The sequence below is a fragment of the Cololabis saira genome, chromosome 8, assembly GCF_033807715.1.
Source record: "Cololabis saira isolate AMF1-May2022 chromosome 8, fColSai1.1, whole genome shotgun sequence".
Classification (NCBI taxonomy): domain Eukaryota; kingdom Metazoa; phylum Chordata; class Actinopteri; order Beloniformes; family Belonidae; genus Cololabis; species Cololabis saira.
This window is the reverse complement of record NC_084594.1, coordinates 22,426,971-22,451,105: the sequence shown is the minus strand read 5'-3', so window position 1 is coordinate 22,451,105 and position 24,135 is coordinate 22,426,971. Positions and strand designations below refer to the sequence as shown.

General features: G+C 39.1%; 1 protein-coding gene across 4 annotated transcripts in view; it reads right to left on the bottom strand.

Annotated features, from left to right (window-relative positions):
* The window catches only part of cadpsb (Ca2+-dependent activator protein for secretion b), a 72,434-nt gene that overhangs the window by 27,807 nt on the left and 20,492 nt on the right, over positions 1-24,135 (bottom strand). For all 4 annotated transcript variants that reach the window (XM_061727267.1, XM_061727268.1, XM_061727270.1 and 1 more), the window contains exons 4-11: positions 13,550-13,630; positions 13,185-13,418; positions 11,283-11,404; positions 5,855-5,966; positions 4,965-5,104; positions 4,595-4,661; positions 3,846-3,954; positions 3,548-3,760 (exon numbers count right to left, since the gene is read on the bottom strand). In XM_061727267.1, the coding sequence (XP_061583251.1) occupies positions 3,548-3,760; positions 3,846-3,954; positions 4,595-4,661; positions 4,965-5,104; positions 5,855-5,966; positions 11,283-11,404; positions 13,185-13,418; positions 13,550-13,630 (1,078 nt within the window). The remainder of the gene's footprint in view (positions 1-3,547; positions 3,761-3,845; positions 3,955-4,594; positions 4,662-4,964; positions 5,105-5,854; positions 5,967-11,282; positions 11,405-13,184; positions 13,419-13,549; positions 13,631-24,135) is intronic.

The window sequence follows — 24,135 nt, the reverse complement described above, 5'->3', positions numbered from 1 at the left end:
AAGTAAAACCCAAAAGGGAGTTGTTTTGTGTGTAAAAGAGAGTCTATGAAGGTCCTGGAAAGGTTGTGGTGCTCACAGAGGCGATTCTAGGGTCTGTTGGGGCCCTAGGCAAAAATTTCTAGGGGGCCCCTCAAACCAGCATTCATCACCGTTATGTTATAATAAACTGACACCAACGAAAACTTTATGAAATTTTGTTTTTTATTCCAAATGTTTTTCTTTACCTTCGGCTGAGCTGAATCGGCTCCATTTAAAACTTCCAGAATGAACGTTAAATTCTGTGCACACGACACTGTGTGTAGTTTTTTTTTTTTGACACTGCGTACAGGTGGATGATCCGTGATCATGGGAATGACGACATGGGGGCCCTTGAGGGAGGTTTCTTACTGGCTACTGAGATGTCATTGATAAATGCCCTATGTTTGTTTAAGGAGGAGGATGTGGTCATTGCGGTTACCACATTTTGAGATCTGTGGAGTAAAAACAGCCTTCAAAATACTTTTTTAGTCCTCAATACCCCTGACAGGAAACACCTTAGTTTATAGTAATAATTTAAATTTTTTTTTTTTTTTTTTTTTTTTTGGGGGGGGGGGGCGGGGGGGCTCATGGGCCCCCCAACAACTCGGGGCCCCAAGCAGTTGCCTGCCTTGCCTGTTCACAAGCTGCGCCCCCTGGGTGCTCACATAGTCAGTGTCCATTTTTGTATCTTACCTTCCTTTGCATGAAAATAAGTGTCTGTATGCAAGGTTGTTTTTGTTTTATTGTGTTTTTACTCTGACTGCCGCCCTAAGCAGCACGGTTACTATCCTCATTGTGATGGTGTAGCAGGTCAAATAACCGCTCTGAAGGTCAAAGACAACCTACCCTCCCTCAAGGGAGGGACAGACTACTACCTCAGAGGCTGTCCTTATGCTCTTTTCTCATTTCTCTTGTCTTGGCTGAAAGTGCACAGAGAGACACGTTATATAGAGTGATTATTTAATTAAGGTCATTGAAATGTATCATACTTTAATTCATGCAAATATAATTGTAATACTGTGACATGTAAATGTAGCATTTTAATATACAGACGAATATTGTAATTAAATGTAGTTATTAGAATTGGTGCAATGTAATCAAAAAGGAGCTTTAGAACAACATACGTCATCATGTCAATAACCAGGGTAGCTGTGGATGGTGAAGGCTGTTGGTGCTCAAAATGTGAAAGACAAGCATTTGTGGCTCTGAGCCAATACAGAGGACTAAAAATCACACTACTCTGACCTTTTGATAAAAACCCTCTTAAAATGTTACAAAGAGCACTTTAAGTAGGAAAGTGTTTACACTAGGGATGTCCTGATCACATGTCTTTGCCATTTGAGGCAGACTGAATCCTGATCCTGTAGTGTAGCAATCCACAAAAGAAAAAGAAAAAATAGGCAGACGTGTCTTTTCTTTAGCGCTGCATTCGCTGCCCAATTTGAAATATTTCCTAATTGCAGGCATTTCTGAATTACCAAGGAACCCACTTCAACCTTGCTCTACATTTACGTCGGCCAGTGTTGCCAACTCCTCAATAAGGAAAGTGGCTATTGGCTTGATCAAATCCCTCAGAAATCATGTGATTGGCTCCAATTTCTGATAACATGGTTGGATCGGGACATGTCACTAATTTACATTATGTTTGTAAATTTGCTGTAATGTCCCAGTAAAGCTTAGGCTCTCTCTTGATGAAACTCTGTGTCCTGACTAGCTCTAGCTCTAGTATCTATTCTTTCTTTCTTTCTTTCTTTCTTTCTTTCTTTCTTTCTTTCTTTCTTTCTTTCTTTCTTTCTTTCTTTCTTTCTTTCTTTCTTTCTTTCTTTTTCCATGCACGCTTTATAAAAGTGTATTTTAGACCAAACCACAACCTCATCCGCACCTCGGCCAACCAGTTCCTGTTCTCAAAGACCTAACCAGTTGTGTTGACTAGGATTAGTTGCTGTTTCTTCATAAGGCAGAATTTGCTGTGGCCTATAATCATTTCATTTAACAATAATAAAATTATTATTATAAAACCAAATTCTAGTAGACAAACAAACACATAAAAAATGTTAAACGCGGCAGGTCCTCAGAACCTTCATAGGTCTCTTTTCTTTTTTTTTTTTTTTTTGTTATCCTTCCACTGCAGCAGAGTCAGGAGTTGCTGTGTACGTTATGGTCCCAGTGCCATTCAAGACCACCGGGGGGTGAAACATGTACGCGTGGTGTGCCACAATGTTTCGGGGAGGGAGAGGAGGTCTGTGCCACTGTGAGGAGGCTTTGAATGGCAACAGCTGGCATCAGAGAAGTCGACTAACCACAAGAACAATCACATACTGGACAAAGAAACCAATGGAGAAACAACATAGAATTTTATGTGATAGGATTCTGAGTAACCGACCCAATTCTTGTCTTTTAATACATTAGACAAACAGGAGAATAAACAATTATTTTAGTTATTGTTAACAATTTTTTCTCTTTACATGGGAGTCAGTACTTTCATGTTTGCATCAAATGCCAATTATTTCCCCTTTCTGTAAAAATAAAGTTGATTCCTTGATTATTCTTGGCCCATGGAGTCCAAAAAATGCACACAAAAGGTTTTGTTCTGAATAGCAGGATCTATTAATCTGAATTTTTAATTATGTGACATTACATTTAGTGGGTACGATGTCTATGTTAGTGCTAGGGTGGGCAGGGGCACAGTAATGCAAACTTTTGTGTTGAAATAACAAGAAGATGAGTGATGGCATAGGTCAAAACCAACCTGAGGAGATACAGACTACATGAAGAAAAAAATGCTGCTGTCTGATTTTGTTTTATAACCATCTTGGATGTGCAGGGGGGAGGAGGGAGGAACATGAGAGACGGTTACAAAAGAAGTTGGCACAGTCGGTACGGATACCACACTACTTAAGAGGGTCTTACCTTTACTTTGCTACCTGAGCTGGGGACTGCTTAGAAGTGCAAGTACAGTGACATGTTGATTAAAACTTTACACATGTCTGCTTTGGTCATCACTTAGTGACAGGAGAACCATTTTGGAGCCTGTCTCAGAACCACGGCTTCCTTCACCGTAGCAATTTTAGAGCTAAAACTGGTTTGAAACAGGCCTATGGTTTAAAACAAGACCATCACACTCTGGCGCTGTCAGTCTGAACTCAACCCCAGCAGGCTTGAATGTTCAAGCATTATGCATGGTGACCTGTTTGACATTTGCACTAACTTTAAAAGCCAGCTTTTGTAGGCTATGATAGTCTTTTTCAGGTTGGTTGTTCCTCGTGAACAGACTGATGGAGTAGCATGGAATCGCACCTTTAAACACTGTGAGAGTGGTGACAATGAGTGGAAGTCCATCAGATGCTGGAGGGATCTGTGAAAGATTAATGCATGTGCGTGCGTGTTTGTGTGTTAGTTTTACTAGCACGTTTTGTGACTTCAGAGTGGAGCACATGGTGTGACACATTCATGGGTTAAAGCATTGGCTGCTTTGTGGATGGAGACTGCTTTATGCTAAAGTGACCCTGTTGTGTTTCCAGCTACTTACAGAACTGAGATATGGGGGCATCCATTTGGGCTGAAGCACCACCTTTGGAGTTTAGTTTCTGGACCTGAGTGGGCGGGACAGGCTTGTGGGACTGGCCGGTGGCGCGATACATGGCCTGGACCCACAGGATGCGGTCCTGCTCATCATCGCTGGCAAAGATCACAGTGTCACCTTCCTTCACCGCATTGAAGAAAGCCCTGCCACCATCCAAGCCTGACCAAATAAAACAGTAAAAACCAAGTAATTACACATTTAGATAGCATCTGAAATGTTAGCATATGTTGCAGTACCGTCTGACCTGGTTGGGGGTCACAGTAGTCCACAGTATACCCGTCCAGTTGCAGAAGCTCTTGCGGTTCTGATTTTTTTTCTCTGTAGCTGCACATTGCAAATGTATACTGACTCACCTGGCGTGAAATAACGAAAGAAAAAAGATGGCCAAAAAACAGTTTTATTCAGCTCTGTGCAGAACTCAAGAATGTGAGTCAAGAATGAGTGTTAAACTAACTTATCATCCATAACTACTGTACCTTGACTACACTAAGATATGCCATTAAACTAGGCTTAAAACTTAATCAAAAAAAGAAAAGGAAATATGCTCTTTTATGATGGCCTGAGCCGGAAAACGGTTCTTTTGACTAAAATATAAAAATGTTGGTTTTGGGAGAACGTTTGCTGCCAGCAATCCCAAACCCCACGGCCAGAACCCGCTCCTGCAGCCACCTTTTAAAAGCCACGACACCCCTATTGTCTCTTATCAGCACCACACGTTCTTAATTATTACTGATTCACTAATTTTTCTCTTTCCAAAGAACCAAACTTCTCAGTTTCATCATCTAACATGTCATTTTCCATTGATTGCATTGTTTGAATGTAATCGTTTTGTACTGGTGTTTCATACAACGTCCCAGTCGAGTGTATCTAACGTCAAGATGTTCTTTAACCTGCCAACTACATTTAAAGGGAGATCTGTGAAATCCACTCCGTTTGTAAAAAGCAACGAAAAGAGTTGCCTGGATTGAAGACAATTTTGCACGAAGAGCCCACCTGCACAAGGACAAAGAAACGCTTCTTCCAGCGCTTCCAGACATTCTTCCCAAAGGCCCACAGATACCTGGAAAAACAGTGACCACACGCAATGAAAAAAAAGCAGCAAGCAGCAGCCGAGCATCTCAAAGAAAAAAGCTTCATACACAATTCACGTCCATCAACCTCCTCATTTTAAACGTGTTGGCCCTTTTTGATGAGGATAAAATATATAAACTACACCCTGGCATCCACCAGGGGGAGTAGTAGACTTCACAGTATTTTTCCACAACACGTGAATAGAAATGGGGCCAAGGAGCTGAGAGGGAAGGTGCTCTATAGGAAAGCGTGGAAAGTGAAAATCACATAAGAACATCAGCATGCGTCTTACCCGCAGTGCTTCATGTTCTGTGGTTTATCCATTCTTATGGCCAGTTTGATCTTGAGATCTTGGTCAGGACAAGCCTTGGTCACAGTCATCTTGTGAAGCTCTGACGCTTTGGGGCTATTAGGCGTTGGGTGGAGAACAACCTGCGATAGAAGAAAAAAAAAACATTACTTAAATCATCATTACCGCTGATATCCAGGTAATTAATCTTTCATCTCAGCTTGTGCAGCATTCAGCTGCACTAATCAGTGCCCTGGAAAGGTCGGTGATGTGTGCTTGTCTGGTGTTCAATCACAAAGTGGTGGAGGAACAGAACAGTACTTTGCTCTTACTCCCTAAAAAAAGAGGCCTAATCTCTCTTTGCTGACTTAAAGAGCTTTGAGGAAGCCTGTTTTCTTCCCAAGTCTGCTGCAGTGGGAGATCAAAGAGCCTTGTCACAACCAAGGTCACTGGCACTACAGGGACGTCTGAGGCGCCGCCGCCCCAACGCAAACAAGCAACATCACCTTCCCCGGCTAGCTGTCACTTTTAAACAAGAGAACGGCGGCTAGAGAACAGATTTCTGCCTCTGCTCCCCTGACATTTGAGTCAGATTGAGTTAGATGAGATTTTAATGAAACTGAAAGTCTGCTGTCACCAATGTGAAATATATATGTATGCTTTTAATCTGTCCCCTTTTATTTTATTACAAAGCTGCAGCGGTAAAGTTAATATTAATTCAGATCAAACAAAAGCTCACAGTGAATGTGCTGATGAAAAGTGCGTGATGGATTCATTTAAAAAAATGCTCATCAAAAGATAAGAGTTTAGGAGGTCCATTTCCAGAACTTCTATCCCCTATTAGACATATTAATCCAGTGTTTATCGTTTGTGTACATGAACACAAGTGTTACCCTGCCCAGTTCTTTGTCCTCCAGCGCCAGCACGCCTGTACTCTCCGTAAACAGCTTCACCTTGACGCCGGGCAGAGGGTGCGTGGTGGTGAAGTCCCCTTGGGTCCCCCAACTGAAAGGCACAACAGAAACGCACTCTTGAGGCTAACTCATGACAGCATGAACTGCACCTTTACAATAATTATGTTCGATCGTAAGTAAACTGTCCAGGAGACCTGCTTCAACTCACTGTTAAAGATGTCACACCTAAATCAAAGAGATTTCAGTAAACAACTATAAACAGATTAATTATATCATGATTACAGGAAGAAAATAGAATTCTTTACTTTAATATAGCCTCAAAACAACAGCTTGTGTGGCCATTCGTATTGAAATATACAGTGCAGGTGGATAGATTGTTATTTTTGGACACACATAAACACCACAGCTTGTCTTTTTATCACAGAAGAAAGATGGTAGGGAGACTGATTAGGAGGTAACAAGCAGTCGCAGGGATTCGCACTATGGCAAATGCACAGAAGATAACACGCAGACCCACACGTTATTCGTCCGTCTCACTGTCACTTACTGAATTGCATTTCTTCTATTTATACACCCGAAAAACTGAAAGCTGCTCTTGGTGAGAGTTTCGAATAGCAAAATGCAGATCTCATCAAACCAAAGTGTACTAAAGTGGATCTGCAGCAAAGAGCTGTCAGGTCCCTGGCTAAAGTCCAGGTCTGCTGTCAACTTTACTGTCTTATTTTATTGTACATTCAGGCAAATCTAAAAAGCACGTCAAGTGCAATTCATTAATAGAAGGAAACAAGGGTAGGCTGACCAGCTACCTTCATTCTTTTATTCTGATGTGAAAAAAATCAGCATGGTTTCTCTGGATTGGACTCCAGTTTCCAGGGGACAGTGCCAACAGTTGCAGAAGAAAAAACGCATTTGGACATCATTGGGCAGGCGTACAGCCGAAGCGAGGTTGTTTGAATAGTGGCTCTTGGACATAAGGTCGGCCCACCTCGCCCCCATCGCATCTGGTTCGGTACATTCTGCACCAGATTTACAGCTGCAAATAGGACATATACGAATTAAAGGAATATGTAGATTATGTTCACATGCCACACCACATGGACTGGTTCACACTGTGAAACTAGTGAGACGCTCTCTAGTCCTGGTGGCATGCACGTTTCATACTTGGGAGAAGAAACGGAGGCGTCTGCAGGAACCACTCAGATACGTGGAGAAAGCCAGAAGGAACAACAGATATCAGAAAGAGACCGACACAAACGTAGAGCATATCAAGGTGGATGTTCCAATCAGGAGAGCTGCTACAGTAAGGATATTCCCTTCTTTGTCCAAACCTGCTTTCAGACACAAATCCACCTACTGTTAAAATAAACATCAGCCATTCAGACTCATTAATTAATTGATGGCTAAGGAATTACTGAAATAATGCAAACGGCGTCAATGTAACAATATGACTCATTTTACATTTTACTTGTAAAATTACTATTATTAGCCTACTAGGTATGTCCAGGTTTTTTGGCCTCAATCTTATTCTGAGTTATTAGATTTTGAGTATCTGCAGATACCGAGTCCCGATCCGATATTTTCACAACACATTAAAAAAAATGAACAAATGCAAAATGAACAGATCCAGGTTATCACCTATTTTATTTTGTTCCCCTTATTTTATTATTTAGCACTTAAACAGTGCAGTTATCTTTGAGGTAGCTTGAACAATCAAGTAATAATAGTGTAATTATGAACTAGTACAAATTGTTAACTATTGACTAGTAGAAATAGTACAAATATAAACATAAATTTGAATTAAATAAAAATAGCAGCTCAACTTAAAATGAGGCATATAAACAAATAAGCGAATAAAAGTGCAACAGTGTCACAAAGTTATGCCAGTAATGTGCTTTTTAGACTGTATTCTTACTTCTTACTGTGCTTTTCTGGCTTAAAGAATAAAATGTTTGTGTCTGAAGTTACCTACAATCTTCTTCACGGTAGCCAGGGTGTCTAAGAACTCTTGCATGCAAAATTGGCAAGAATGCACGACACAGCCTATGGCATTTTTCTGAATGCTCGCCTTAGGGAGAGAACACAGATGCCAGGTTTGTTGGTTCTCAATCACCATTGTAACTTAACTTTTATTTATTTACCTCCGCTGTAACACTGCTGTGCGCATGCGCAGATCAACACAAACAAACAACTAGGAACTCACTTTACGAAACACAGCCCACACTCCGCATTTTTTCCATAGTCTGTTTGATGGGCTGATCAAAATAATGAGAATAATATATATATCCGATCCCTAATCGGGATGCAACGTCAGATTTTGATCTTGGGCCCGATTTCCGATCACGTGATCGGATCAAGACATCCCTAATTATTACAAAATGAAATAACTTGTTAACACAGTGTTACTTTTACTGCCCTTTGTTCAAAGCTTGCTAAAAGAATCATAGCGTCCTGAAAACAGAGCACCGGCTGGCAAGTCAGCCGGCATTTGACGATACTGTGAGTTTTTCCAGGACTTTTTCTCTACAGCTGCCGCTATCTGCACTGCTCACCAAAGATGTTTTCTGGTGGATGACGGTTCATTGGATCAGTGGGTCTGGTTTGCACTGCAGTGATTGCACTGCAATCTTAGACTCAACAATTGTTTGGGTTGTTTTTATTTGCTGAAGCACTACTTAATATGACAAATAATACAAAGAAATATATACTTTTGGCATGGATTAATAAAGTAAAGTAATAGTATTATTTTTGCAAAAAGTAACATTTAATAAGGAGTATGTAGACACATTTAGATTTTATATTATTGTTATATATTAATGACTTCAGCCTCCATTTGAAAGACCAAAGGAAAACCTGAACATTACGGATGGCGTAGGAGACCGTCGTAAACACACGTAAACTCTGACATGCATGTTAAAGACCAGAAGAGAGAACATCAGCACACACAAATGTGTTAATAATGCTGAAAATTGATCGTTTTAGAAATCTTGACTATAAAATCTTACATTTCCAATCCAATTATGCACAAAAACACCTTTACAGAATAAGCATGTGTCATGGCGAGTTTTGAGTGGTTTGGTAAATCAAATTGGGTCTGTTTTCGAATAAAATTCAGTTTTTTTTTTTTTTAATCTGTGCAGACAAATATGTGCTGCCATTTGTAGGAAGAATATGTTTTTCTTCATACAAATATGAAGAAAACAAAACCAGAACAATTGGCCACTAAAGCATAAAACTGAAATTGTGTGATCACTATTAAAATGAAGTTCATGATGCAGTGATTCATGTAGTCTGTAACTGTCAGACAAAACAAATGGTTTTGATTAAGAAAAACCCATCAACTGAGCACAATCCATTTTGATATGCTTACTTTTAAACAATGCTGACTTTATCGAAGCGGTGTGATTTTAAACTTGTGAAACTCTTTAAAGATTTGTTGGAAAAAATAAAAGTGAGTCAACCGTTGAACAATAAACCCCTAATAAAGAAAAAACTGAAACCCATTGCAAGAAAAAAAAGGGATCACAATAAACCAAACTTACAGGAAAAATGCATCTAATTGTAATCCTGTTACACAACATATGTGCTGTTAATAGCTCTTCTAGTCATATGTGCTGCCAACATGTGCTCCATTATGCAGCCTTTGCAGTAAGATATGAGCGCTTAAAGAACATCCTGTCTATTTTTAGCCTTGAATAGCTTTTTTTATTGATTTCTTTTTTCCTTGTGTGCATTTCCAACATCCGTTATTAATCGCTCCTTAATGTACACAAAGATGCAGCAGTTCCAGCATATAGAGACGAAGCAGCGAGGCTGCTGGCTGGCAGAGAGTAGTCGGTGGCGAGTTATTGCTGATTTCACGTGGAGCCGTTGCTCTGGCATGAAGGTGACCTTGGTGCTCAATAGAAGCTCTAATAATGGACATGACGGCGCCACTTCACTGCATCTCTTTCTCCAAAATGTATAAACTCTTGCGGCTGCTCAAATGGCTCGTGTTAAGAAATAAAACTGCAAAATCACCTCAGTCATCCAGATGTTAAATCTGAAGTCACAATGAACACTCAATTGCCAAACAAATCTAATTACTGTATGCAAATAACCTGCACCAGTCTGACGATTAGCATCTATATTGTGTGTGTGTGTGTGTGTGTGTGTGTGTGGGAGCTTTGTACACAAACCCTCAGCCAAACGTTCCTCCGGTCATATTTCCATAGCTTAAAGGACGTAATGTTCACTTTTCAGAGACTTAAAATAATGGCAAGGTCAACCTTTTCTTACCCAAATCTGCAGCTTCACCTGGAAATGCAACAATTTAAGTGTGATCATGAGAAATGTCTCCACAGCACATGCAGTTCAAACATCCCCCCCCACCACACACACATTAGCTGTGCCTTCTTCTCCTCTAATCCCTTCTCTCATTCAAGTTCCTCCATCTCTTGCAGACCCTCTCCATAAAATGGCTCTTGATTTAGGGAGATCAGAGGACGACATTCGGGCCTTAAAATAGCTCAGATTTGCCTGCATGTTTCACAGACTTTTCTCTTAGCTCGCTGCTACACAACCCTGGTTTAACAAGCTGAATAAAAGGGAGTCAGAATTTAGCAGAGGATGTATTTTCCTTAAATGAAACATTGAAAAAAATGTCACGAATAAGGTCAGATAAACTGTCATTACAAGAAAAGAGATAAAAAGCAATAATCATAGAGGCCTTTTATGTGGAGACATTAAAAAGAATAACATTCATAAAATTGAAAGCATTCCATTGTGTATTTTTCAGTCTGAAAAGGTCAATTTTAAAACCTTGATTTCCTGAATCCACAATTATCCAATCAAAAGAAAGGTTTTTGGACCAAAAATGTAAATGACTAAAGCAGATCCAACACAATAGAGGTATTTGCTGCCAAGACAACATTTGTTTCAGTCTACTTTGATTTGCTACAGGTACTTTTAGAAGACAGGAATATTAAGGGTGCCAGTTAAACCCTGTATTTTCTATTTTCTGGAGATTTGCTCAACTAAACACTCCCATTGTCTTTTTAAATGCATGCACTCACATGCAAAGTATTTGTGATAGGGAACGAGGCATTCAAGAGCACTTGCAATCACTGGAAGTATTTGGCGCTGAGAAACCAATGAGGTTTGACAGAGTTTGGAAGCAGAGGCTTAATACACCTTCAACTACGTCTTCCAAGACAATTAATCTAGTGAGATCCCATCCGTCTCATATGATGCAATTATGTACTTCTGATTACAAAACATTTGTTGGTTTAGCAGAAAAATAAAAAAGCAAAAATCAAGATTACACTTAGATTACACAAAGCGGTGTTGCTTTAACTTTATTCTGCTCCCAGCACACACTTAATACTACCTTAAATACACAGGGAAAAGTCGTGCATGTGTGCACACTCACGTCGGCTTGGATGCCTCTGCTTGGTCGGTCTGAAGTTTCTCGCCGCCTTCCACCTCCATGGTGCAGTAAACAATCCTGTTCGGTGCCAGAGACTTCAGCCCCACCACTTCCATGATCACCACCTAGGAAGCATACAAACCTCAGAAAAGGCTGCAGACGAGAAGTGACTCATCTCTCGAGGGAGGTCAGAGAGGAAAAGGGTCAACAGCAGAAAATCAGGCAGCAAATCCATCCAGAAATACTATCTCAGTCACAGTGGCTATTTACAGTTGCAGCTGGCGTCGTTGTTGCTCAGTAGTTTCTGGGTGATGTTCTGCTGAAAGAGATTGTAAAGATTTCAACTATCCTCCCTGGACCCTACAACTTTCTATCCTCACAACAGCTCGGAGGTATAATCTGCCACATAAAGTCTTATACCTAGTCTTTAACAGCTCAGTGATTTCAATGTAGCCCTATGCTGCTTTTATAATGCAACTGTGGATTTCAATGACACGACCTAATCCAGAAATATATGCAGTCGGGATATGAGCCTGCGTTCAATGAAGGCGTCCGCTCAATCCACTGCACCCATGATGGCCACAGACTCCATTCACTCCCAGTTTATGAACTGTTTATCATTCCAGTCATCCGTTAAATTCATTCCGAGTTCAGCAAAAAGTAAATAATATTAGTCTGACAAACGTGAAAATTTGTGCCTGGGAAAGAACAGATTACTTAATAAAGATTTGAAACATTAATTCCTAACGTTTGTGTCCTGATCAAGGACAGACTTTGGCATTTATAATGTATCTTTGGCATTTATAATGTATAGTAAAGAATTGTGAGGGGAGGGTTTTCAATGTTTTCTTTACAGACAAATGCAAATAATCTTATTCATTAATCTTATGTTTTATATTTATAAAAAAATGTAATCCTCATAATTTTTTTTTTTTTTTTTTTTTTTTTTTTAATTTTTAATTTTTTTTTTTTGAATGTGTCACCAAGTGGTTTATGATCAGGAATCAACTCTGGAACAAAGAGTGCCACCTCACAATGGTCACACCTCACATGCCACCTCACCACCATCAAATTTTCCTCACTGTGCCAATAATTTTATTACCAGGTCTCTACAAGCAGACAAGCGGGATCACATTCTTTTGCACATTATGCACTTTCTGTCTCTGAAATAGCAGCGCATCATGAGGAGCGAGGTGTGACTGCTCTGCTCTCAGGCGACAACTCATCGCAGATGAGCTGATGAAAAGATGAGTCATATTTCCCGCTTGAACCAGGTAAATGTATACGCGTCAATCTGTTCTTCGCAGAGCGTCTGTTCAACCCCCTGAGCGGGTGTGCTGTCTGGTTTTTTTATACTTAGTGAGAAGCAGAAGACGGTGGCAACGGTTTTGAGTTATTAGTGTTGATTCAGGCAGACAGAGATTTTATGCAAGATTTAGACCTTCGGATATCACCATGTTTGTGTCATTTGGCTATAATCGGAATTCCAAAGACATGTAGATGTTGAAGGGATATAATTATGTAATACACCTAAATAAATGAATGAATTAGCCTCACTGACAAGAAAAACAAGGACCCCTGCACAGGTAGTAGGGCCTGGCAAAGCCCTGACCTGAATATCACTTAGTCAGCTTGAGATTTCATACAAAAGACTTGGAGACAGACGACATTCACAGGGGAGCTGTGGCTGGCAGTTTTGTGAGATACTGGCGTAATTTCAACTGCACTTAGTCTAAAATATTGAATATAATATCTAGAGTAGTAACATTTATGCTGTTTTTTGATAGCACCCCTCGCTAAGGCTTTCAACTTTTAGCCTTTTACTGGAAATCACAATGAAGAAACAAACATTATGCACGCTGATAATCACTTTTATCTGTCCTTATTCTGAATGCTGCACAATACCTCCAGAGTGAAGGACAGGACCACGTCAGATTTGGACAGTGTGTTCTCATCTTCTTGGCCCATGTCAATGATGGAGGTGTTGTGGCCACGTTTCAGCTTCTGCAGTTTAAACTCCCCACCCTTGGACACGGGCATGCTCTCCAGATTGGCCATCAGCTGATTCACTGAAGACTTGAGTTCCTCGATGTACATGGCCTCCATCTCTTTAGACACAAATTTTGGGAACTTACCACCCTGTAGACAAAAATATAAAAAGAAATGTGATGCTCACAGTTGATGTTTATACAAGTAACACCATACTAGTGGCATATGAACTTAATAAAGCATATTATGATCAATCTGAGTCACTCTCGAGGCTGACTCACCCTGGCAATTTGGTCTGCCATCTGAAGACGACCATCCAGTTCTCTTCTGATCTGTGCAGCCTGTTCGTCCAGGTTGTCCAACTATTGATAAAAGAGCAGAAGGTCATTTGGATAATTTTGGACCAATTGCAGTTCTTAATCAATAGAGAATCGCCATCAAAGTTGTGAATCTTCAAAAACGTATATGACACATAAGTCTGATCAGCAAATGTTGCTGGAGATATTGCTCAATTAAATTTCCTAGCCTCCAATTACTACTTGAATATCAGTGAAGACAGTAGAGAAGATCTCTGTTTTTGAAGACAAGTGTATGATCAAAGCTTTCAAACAATTATCTAAAACAACAATAATGGAACAATGGATTTCAGACTGGGATCCAGCTTTGCCCGAATAGAGAAGGACGGCATGCATGTGAACCCAAGAGGTTAGAAATAATACAAGTGGTAGGACATACACCGACACTATTTTTAAGGTGTTTAAATTAAAATTTTGGAGCTGTTATAAAATATTATAATAGTGCCTGCAATGACAACAAAAAATGCAAGTTATGTCATTTTTATTTCTCTTTTTTAACTTTGTCCATCAGGCAGAGATGATGATCCAATCACAGAACTTGAACCATCATCCCAAGTCTCAAAAATAACAATGACCTTTTTCCTTCTTTCAGGAATCGATCACTGAGTTTGATTTAAACAGCAACCAGGCATTTAATCATTTATACATGTAATACGTTCATTTTTAAATTTATAAAGCTAATTATGTAGTCCTTATATCATATACCTTACTCTACAAAACTACCGGTATGTGTTCTTTTTTAAACTAAGCTTACCACTCTAAACTGGTAAAAGAAATTAATACAATTTTGGTAGAAAGCTAGGTTATGATGTGGCTGAGTCTATGTTGAATGACACCCTGTGGATTAATGCCACCGACCATGTCCTCCTACCTCCCTCCAACTGGTCATGTTATTAAAAGTGGCACAAGTGAACTTTAGGATCCTTTTATTGGAAAATGTTGGCATATCTTATATTTACAGGTAAATGTGGGTATGCAATGATTGTCAAGCCTTAAAATTGTAGTAATTTTTATAACCTTTGAGTCTATTCCATGAAACTGGAACTATTTCCAAGGGCCAGCAACAACACTTATATTTTGGAGCAATATGAATGCTAATCCTGAAATCCTCAAGACTCAGCCTTTCATAAAAGCGGCTTTTCTCACAGTCTTAATCCAATCAACATTGACGTGCAACGATTAGTCGATCTTGTCACAAAAATTGATGATAAAAATAGTCACGAACAAATTAAAAAAAAATTACAACAATAGAGTGAAACATCGTCTTCTTTCTTATCAGCGCTAGGTAAACAATATGGCAGCAGCCGGTGCAAAGCCAGGACGACGGGCGTCCATCGTAAGATGCATTTTTGAAAGACGTGTCCATCTTTCTTGTGTTCTATCGTTAATTAGCACATCATTTAAACAACATCATAAAAAATGGAAAAGCTGAGAGCTAAGTAAGAGCCATTTAATAATAATGAGATTCATAATCTGATTAGTCAATAACTGTTTTGAAATAAGACCTGTTTAAAATCCACCTCATTACAAGCATTAAATTACTTCTGTACTTGCTTTTTTGGGAATGTTTTGCAGGTTTGAAAAGCAAAAATGCATGATTATTGGCAGATGAAATAACTTGACAACAACATAACCATACGCAAAGAAACCAAAAGAAAATGTAAATATCACTGCTTTTTTGAACATTTTCCTTGTTATCATGACTTTTTTTCTGATTTCGAGTATAAAGGCAAAACCAAAGTGCTTCAGAGCCGGATTTCAAAATTAAGCTTTTTAAAGTTTAAATCTTGAGGGCAAAAAGCTGAAAAGGCCCATGAATCTAGAAAAATGGTCAGCTGAATGAAATTTTGTCTTGGGAACTTCTGTCAAACAGTCATGAATAAATAATATTATATATACATGTATATGCACTTTCTGCCATAGCTGCCGGCACCAGAATGAAATGAAGAAATCTCTAAACTCAGAAGAAGGAAATGAGCCTTTCATTACAAAAGCAATTAGTTCATAGACAACTAACTCAATAATTCACCCACTTCATAATCAGTGTATCGCTCATTTTCCTCCCAGCAGCCTTTCAAAGGATTCTCAAATCATTTATTCATGTCCTAGTTATTTATCAAAATAACTAATTTTTAATAAACAACTTATATACAGTAGCAGTATTTGCTTATTTTATCTATCATGTGCAAAACATATATTTTCATTGAGGAAAGTCAATCATGGGATTTATAAAATATCTAACTCTAAGTTTTAACTCATACAAACACAGCGTTTTGTTTAGCCCCGGTAGGACACTGCTGAAATTGAGCCCTGAGTTCTAATTTGAAAGCGGCACAAGATGCGTGACGGTGCTTGGATCTCATTACAAGCTTCTGTCTAGATTTTATTTTGAGTTTTTTTTTGTACATTATGACACAAGGCTCGTGCCCCTTGGTCGTTCTCATCATTGCAATGTTAATAACAAATGACAAAAGTCAAAGTATGCCGTTTCTTTCTATTATATACCTCCTTTTGACATGTGACAATAAAAACACGCCTTTGGGTAATTGGTTTAATGAAGTGTTTTCAGCGCCGCTGTAATCACAGACAGCACGCCACATTACCCTATTAAAACTGTGCTGTAAATATATGTGAAGCTGTTGCAAAATAAAAATAGTTTTTATTTTTAACTTCTAATTTATTTTGAATAAACTGAACCTGAAAAACATAGAAAACATGTTAGACATAGTGGGGCTAACGTTGCAGTCAGAAAAGGACCTGTGTTTCAATGTGTTGCAATATCTTTATCAAACTACCTGATAAATACATAAAATGATTTAATTCACAGTCCTGTTTCCAAAAGAAAACAAATGATTAAATGCTGTGATTTTTCTCTCTGTGCAAACTTGTTCAATAGTCTTTAAAAAGTTAAAGGGGTGACTTTGGATTAGCTGCTGGATTTCCATCTACAGAACAGCGGCTGCAGTTTGAGAGAAAAGTGACGTGCAGTCCAAAAGGTGCTCATGCAGACTGCTTGTTATGAAAAATGCTACAGCTGGGCATGAAATGACTAATCAGAGCTCCATGCTGTGAGATCAAACACGAACAGAATCGGAAATCAAAAGACAAGTCAGCTTTCCTTCACAGGAAACATGTCACCATCCCCATGGAGACCATGAATGGACTACAGTTCTTTATAGAGGTGTCAAGAGTTTTGATTTTTTTCCCCTTTTTTTGCTCTTTTCAAACAGGAGCATCAAACTCAGCTCTATGAAATGGCCAGTCTGAGGGACATCAAAAATACAGCTAATGTCAAAGGCAAGTGTAAAACTGAAGTTTACAGTTGAAAGACACATCAACCCGTCTCACCGTCTCTGCACTCTGTGACAAAACAGTTGTAATAATATAATATGTAATAATATTTGAAATATGCCTGTATTAGACGACGCTTGCTGCAAGCACAGAGGCCTAACATCCGTTATCCTAACATTCGTCACACAGTAATGAAAAGCAAAGAAATGTGTGGCTTTCTTGTATCAATATTGAATGAGAGTTTTATATTAGCTGACATTAGGAAATAGAGATGCCTGATGTCTCTTTCTTCTTCTGTTTATGCAGGCTTCACATTCCTGCAGTTGCTTTCACGATCAAAACATCTTATCCAACGTCAGATTTGAAGTTGTGACTCCAGTCAGCAGCATTTATTCAGTTGACCTGTGGCCTAATTGAACCCTATCTGCAACGCAATTGCACCTACAGTACATTACTGGAAAGCAGTTTGATAAATGGTGAGGGCTAACAATACTTCTTAGCCCTCACCATTAAGGTAGTAAAAAGTAAAAGATTGCACATCTCAGATGTTTTGCTGGCATGTAAAAACCATCACCTCATCATAACAATGTTTTTTTTTTCCTTTTATTTTTCACTCATCATTATGTCACCAAATCTAAACTGAAAGTTTATCAAATTAAACAAGTTGATTGTAGTTTACTGTTATTTTGTAATTGATTTGACTATATTTTTCTGGTATCCATGATAGAAGGAAGGTGTGCTGGAGAAAGGAAGCGCAGCATAGATCGGTTTTTGATTACTAACATGGAAATCACTTCTGCACAAGTGCATCGTCTCAGCAGCTGAGCACTTGATTCTCTTCATAATGCAGTGCTCCAAACTCCTCTGGTTCTCTGCTGCTGGGCCACATGCCAGAGCTGACCTCTCCTTGCCTTATGGTATTTCACCCACTCCTATTACATTAACAGGCCTCGTCTCTCAAGCTTTACAATATTGATTCTCTGCCCCTTCCAGCAATCCTTTTTAAGAGTGAATGAGCTGAAGTCCTGCTGCAGCCGTTAACGGGAGGGGAGGGGAGGGGTGTCGTAAATAACCAACAGTAGGGAAAAGCGTGACACGGATACAGGGGTGGACACAAAGAAAAAAAACGCAACCAAAATAAGTCCTTTTGCATGAATTATGGGCATCTTGGTTATGTAATCAGAACAAAAGCACTTTTCTTTATTTTTTACAACTGGAACTTCTTACCTACCAACTTGGGGTTGATTCTGGTCACTCATGTGCACATTATGAATTGATGTTGGCCAGATGTGGGGACAGTAAAGCCTGAACTGTTAAGTCTGGGTTACTACCAGCACTGGCCACCAAGCAGCCACCCTACTACCAAGCCCAGAGTTTCTGTTTAGTAGAGCACATAATCAGACTCTGCCACCAGCTGGAGCAGAATGTCTGCATAAGAAGCACAGTCGTGCTCAGTACAGATGTGCCACAGAGCGACTCTGATATAGTGGATAATATTATTATTATTTTTCCTTTGTTATGTCCAACAGGAGGGGAAACAGATTCATCCAGAGCTATGTCAATGACTTATACTGATTGTGTTCCAGGCTGTGCTGAGCTTCGGCAACTCCTTCCTTACCCTGGTGCTGCTGGCAATCTTTTGTCAAAGCACACTGAGCTGGACTGTGGTGTAAATGACATTTGACTTGTGCAATCCCTTAAGAACTGTCATTGCCCTGCGTGGAAATAAGCAACTTGGCCCGTCAGCATCTGACAACGCATTTTTACAGTCCTATCTGTTCAAGCGCCCCACGGATCCACCACCTATTGGGTCTCACAGCACCATCATAAACAGCTACTAAAAGGTCTTCCTTGTCAATGACCTACAGTCACAATGCAGGGGGACAAGCAGGCGCATTAAAGTTAGACTCGCCAAAAGGTACGTTTTTCCCTCACGTTACTGAAGCTGGCAGCAGCACTGCAGCTAAATGAAGGTGACACAGCCTCGGCGTTAGCCGAGCTGACAGCAGGTTAAAGGTGACGGAGCAGAAGCATGCGGGTATTTAACAGCCCAGATGATGACAGATTCCCAGGTGGCTGCTGGGATATGAGCAGCAGTTACTAAAAATGGCCACGGGTGGATTCTCGTAAAGAACAAAGACTGGGCAGCAGGGTTGGCTTGGACCTGCGGGAGTCAAAGCAGCTCGTCTATATTTAGACTTGTGTGTGTGTGTGTGTCTAAATGGTGTGTGTGAGATAAAGCTTGTTTGTGTGCATGCAGCATTAAGGAAAGTGGTTTAATTAGAGAACCTTACTAGAGTACAAGAAGTCTCCATTTGACCCTCGAAGAGATTTGTTTGTTTGTTTTTGTGTCTCTCGATCTGTCTTAAACCTTTTCCTAAATAGTTTTTTCTTGCCAATTAATCATTTTACTGCAAAAATAGCTCATTGGCAGAAATGATCACCTATCATTTCTCTTCCATTATCTTTCACCTGTCTGTTTAAGCTTTTAACTCCTCAAGCAACATGTTATCAATTTCAATGATCTTTTTGCAACTATAAAAGACAACTCTTTCTACAATAAAAAAGGAAATAAATGAAGACAGGGTTTGTGACATGTTGCATGTGGAAGTGTTTGAAAATGAACTGGTCTTAAACAAAGAAACATTTGATTTGAATAGTTGAGCAATCAACAAAAATGTTCTTTCTTCTATTATTTTCCCTGTAATAAATTGATTTCACATGATGCAGGTGCAGTGAAGCTTTTCCCTGCATTTCAGCATCACTGACTGCTCTTTTGCGCCAAGTGGTGGCTCGGCAGGCATACAAAATGCTCTCATCCTATCCCGATCCCGATCCTCTGTGCAGCGAGGAGGCTCCATTATGCAATTATAGCAGCTATTGGCTAAACCAGGAAGAGCTCTGGCCTCATTTCCCAAGTAACAGTTGCTGACAAGATAAATTAAAGAGGAAAAGGAGGGGCCTTCTTCGAAGGCTGTCAAAGGCAGGGCTGATTTGAGCAGGGTTTGCCAGTCTGGGGTAGGGCTCTGTTGGGGAAAAAGTCTCGAGCTTTACTTCAACTCCATGACTGGAGTAATCCAATCAGCTACTTACAGAGAATAATTATATGTGAGTGAGAGTCCATTAGTGTGAATATTTGCTTCTTTTTGTCTGTCAGTGAACATAATATAAAACATCAAGGTAATAGACATCATAATATAACAATGTACATTTTTCAGTTTGACTTGTGAATGCTATTTTGTATCTTTTTAAAATAATTCTTCCTAAATAAGGGAATCCTGAGATCAAAGTAATTGCACAGCTAACTGTAGCAGATAGCTACAGTTTGTATGTGCACAATTGTATACTTTACATACAGAACGAAAATTGTTTTAGTTTTATTTAGCTAGTTAACCCTTTGAGGGCAGCTTCTCATTAAAAAACAAGTAAAGTTTGCATCATGTTAGGTATGAAAATCTTACCATCATCTGAAATATGGTGATGAAATTTAGATTAGATTAGATTATCCTTTATTTCTCCTTCAATGGGGAAACTCACTTTGTTCAGCAGCAGTACACTTAACACACACATGCAGGGGAGGGGTAAAATAGTAATATATATATTACTATTTATATATATATATATATATATATATATATATATATATATATATATATATATATATATATATATATATATATATATATATAAAATATATATATATATATATATATATATATATATATATATATATATATATATATATATATATATATATATATATATATATATATATATATATATATATATATATATATATATATATGTATACATATATATTATAATTACAAAATATAAACTGTATATACATTGGAATGAAAACAAAGGTAGTGCAGTACGGGAAAGAAAGAAAAACAGTGCAAAAAAAAAGCAGGTGGATGTGTGTGAGGTAGACAGTGTGTGAGGTGTAAGGTAGGGTAAGCAAATCTACACGATTTTTAACCCAGACCACATTCAGAAAATATCTCCTCCTTCTTTCTTTACACGCCCCTTGGCCCCTTGAAATGGAAATAAACAGGGTGGGGGCTGCCTGCCCCCAAAACTGGAACAAGCATCGCTTCAGGCACTCATTGACAGGGAGATGGTTCGTGCTTGATCCAGAAGTTGCTTATCCTGTCTTTAAGAAAACATGTGCTTATAAGTGTTAGCTACATCCACTCCTACACCCAGAGCACAGCCCTTTCAGCTAAAACCATAGAGTGAACCTGCATGAATACCTCTACATACAATACCTCTACATACAATACCTCTACATACTGTACCTCTACATACTGTACCTCTACATACAATACCTCTACATACAATACCTCTACATACTGTGCCTCTACATACAATACCTCTACATACTGTACCTCTACATACAATACCTCTACATACTGTACCTCTACATACTGTACCTCTACATACAATACCTCTACATACAATACCTCTACATACTGTACCTCTACATACAATACCTCTACATACTGTACCTCTACATACTGTACCTCTACATACAATACCTCTACATACTGTACCTCTACATACTGTACCTCTACATACAATACCTCTACATACTGTACCTCTACATACTGTACTTCTACATACAATACCTCTACATACTGTACCTCTACATACTGTACCTCTACATACAATACCTCTACATACTGTACCTCTACATACAATACCTCTACATACTGTACCTCTACATACTGTACCTCTACATACAATACCTCTACATACTGTACCTCTACATACAATACCTCTACATACAGTACCTCTACATACTGTACCTCTACATACTGTACCTCTACATACTGTACCTCTACATACAGTACCTCTACATACTGTACCTCTACATACTGTACCTCTACATACAATACCTCTACATACTGTACCTCTACATACTGTACTTCTACATACAATACCTCTACATACTGTACCTCTACATACTGTACCTCTACATACAATACCTCTACATACTGTACCTCTACATACTGTACTTCTACATACAATACCTCTACATACTGTACCTCTACATATAATACCTATACATACTGTACCTCTACATACTCTACCTCTACATACTGTACCTCTACATACAATACCTCTACATACTGTACCTCTACATACTGTACCTCTACATACTGTACCTCTACATACAATACCTCTACATACAATACCTCTACATACTGTACCTCTACATACAATACCTCTACATACTGTACCTCTACATACAATACCTCTACATACTGTACCTCTACATACAATACCTCTACATACAATACCTCTACATACAGTACCTCTACATACTGTACCTCTACATACTGTACCTCTACATACTGTACCTCTACATACAATACCTCTACATACAATACATCTACATACAATACCTCTACATACTGTACCTCTACATACAATACCTCTACATACTGTACCTCTACATACAATACCTCTACATACTGTACCTCTACATACAATACCTCTACATACTGTACCTCTACATACATGCATCTAATGGAGGGTCATTTCATTTGACATGGGACAAAATGCACATACACAAAATGTTTTTAGATGTTTGTGGGTTTCATCCCAATTTTTTTAAATAATAACAACTTGCATTTATATACCACCTTTCATGGAACCCAAAGGCGCTTTACAATGGTCGTATATAGTATTCATTCACTTGATCCATACTTGGTGATGGTAAGCTACATACAGTATGTAGCACAGCTCGCCTGGGGCAGGCTGATGGAAACGTTGCAACGGCCTCTCCAACCACCACTGGAAGATTCATACACATTCACACACCAGCGATGCCCTCACTGGAAGCAAGGAGGGTGAAGTGTCTTGCCCAAGGACACAACGACAGATGACTGGGGGGGGGTGCAAACCGCCAATCCTTTGATCATTGGATGACCCGCTCTACCACCTGAGTCACTGCTGCCCCAAGTCAAGCCTTCTTGAATTGCAATCAATGGCAGTGCAAATATTAGCAACAAAAGACATTTAAAAGCAGGTTAACACTCAATGTGTCATTGTGTCTCAGTTCATAAGACGGAGAATTCCATTAATGGTCATAACACATTTTCATGAGAGTTTAAATGTCCTGTTAAATGTCATGCAGTGACTCATCTGTCTGATGCACACTGTTGCAAATGTGCTGTTTTTCCAGCGAAGGCTGTTCATCTTTTAAGGCATTTTGCTCATCTGCTTTCACAACTTATTCTTTAGATAATCTTTTGTTCTGCGGCTGATTTTCGGCTATTACTGTTGTTCTTAAACTAGAATTAAACTTTTGAAGGTCATGCCAAACCCAAATCCTTTTATGGATTTATTCATTTTAGAACATGTCACCAAAGAAGGCATTATAAAAGGACATACTGTTAAACCAGTTATTGGTTTGCAGCGTAGATAAGAAACACATTTTCTAAGAGCGATCTGGTGCAACCATCAGGGAGTAGCGTGCTCAAAATCTGGTTAACACAGCAGCTGGTTGCACCAGTCTCATCAGTGTGTTAGTCATTTTCAGGGACTGCTCTTACTTCAGCATGAGACAGAAAAGGGCAACAGCTTCATTTTTACTATTTGGATGTAACTCCGGAAAAAATGAGAGTCCCCAGTGACAACAACATCTATAAAAAAAAAAGAAAAAAGATAGCCTCTGAATCTCAACCCATCCATGAAAGCCATTCATGAGATCCCAGCAGCTCTGCACCATGCTGACTGGATTGCCGCATCTCATTTCGAGCTAGAATTTTATCACTGAGTCGTGGGCGATATACGGTGACTGATAGCTTAATGGGAGATGCTCAAAAGCACATCTGTACAGTCCAATAACTACAGCTGCAAGCATCGAGGAGCTCACACCAAGAACAGCTTTAAAAGCAACATGCAGAGCAAAAACAGAAATGATGTTCAGCATGCAAATGTTGTCTCTTGGATGTAAAAAAATGATTTTTGAACAAAATCTGATCCTTCCCACAGCTACAGTATGATCTGTATCGATGTTCCATTTCTCACGTTCCATGTGGCACATCATGTGCAAAGTTGTACAAATATGTTTCTGCTGGATATATAATGCATTTATGGTGCGTCTCCACTGTTTACGAGAACATCCTCATTGTTTAGAGCGGAATGTGCTCAAAGAGCAGCTCTGCTACTGGCGTTTTAAAAGAAAAAGAAAAAAAAAAGAAAGTAGG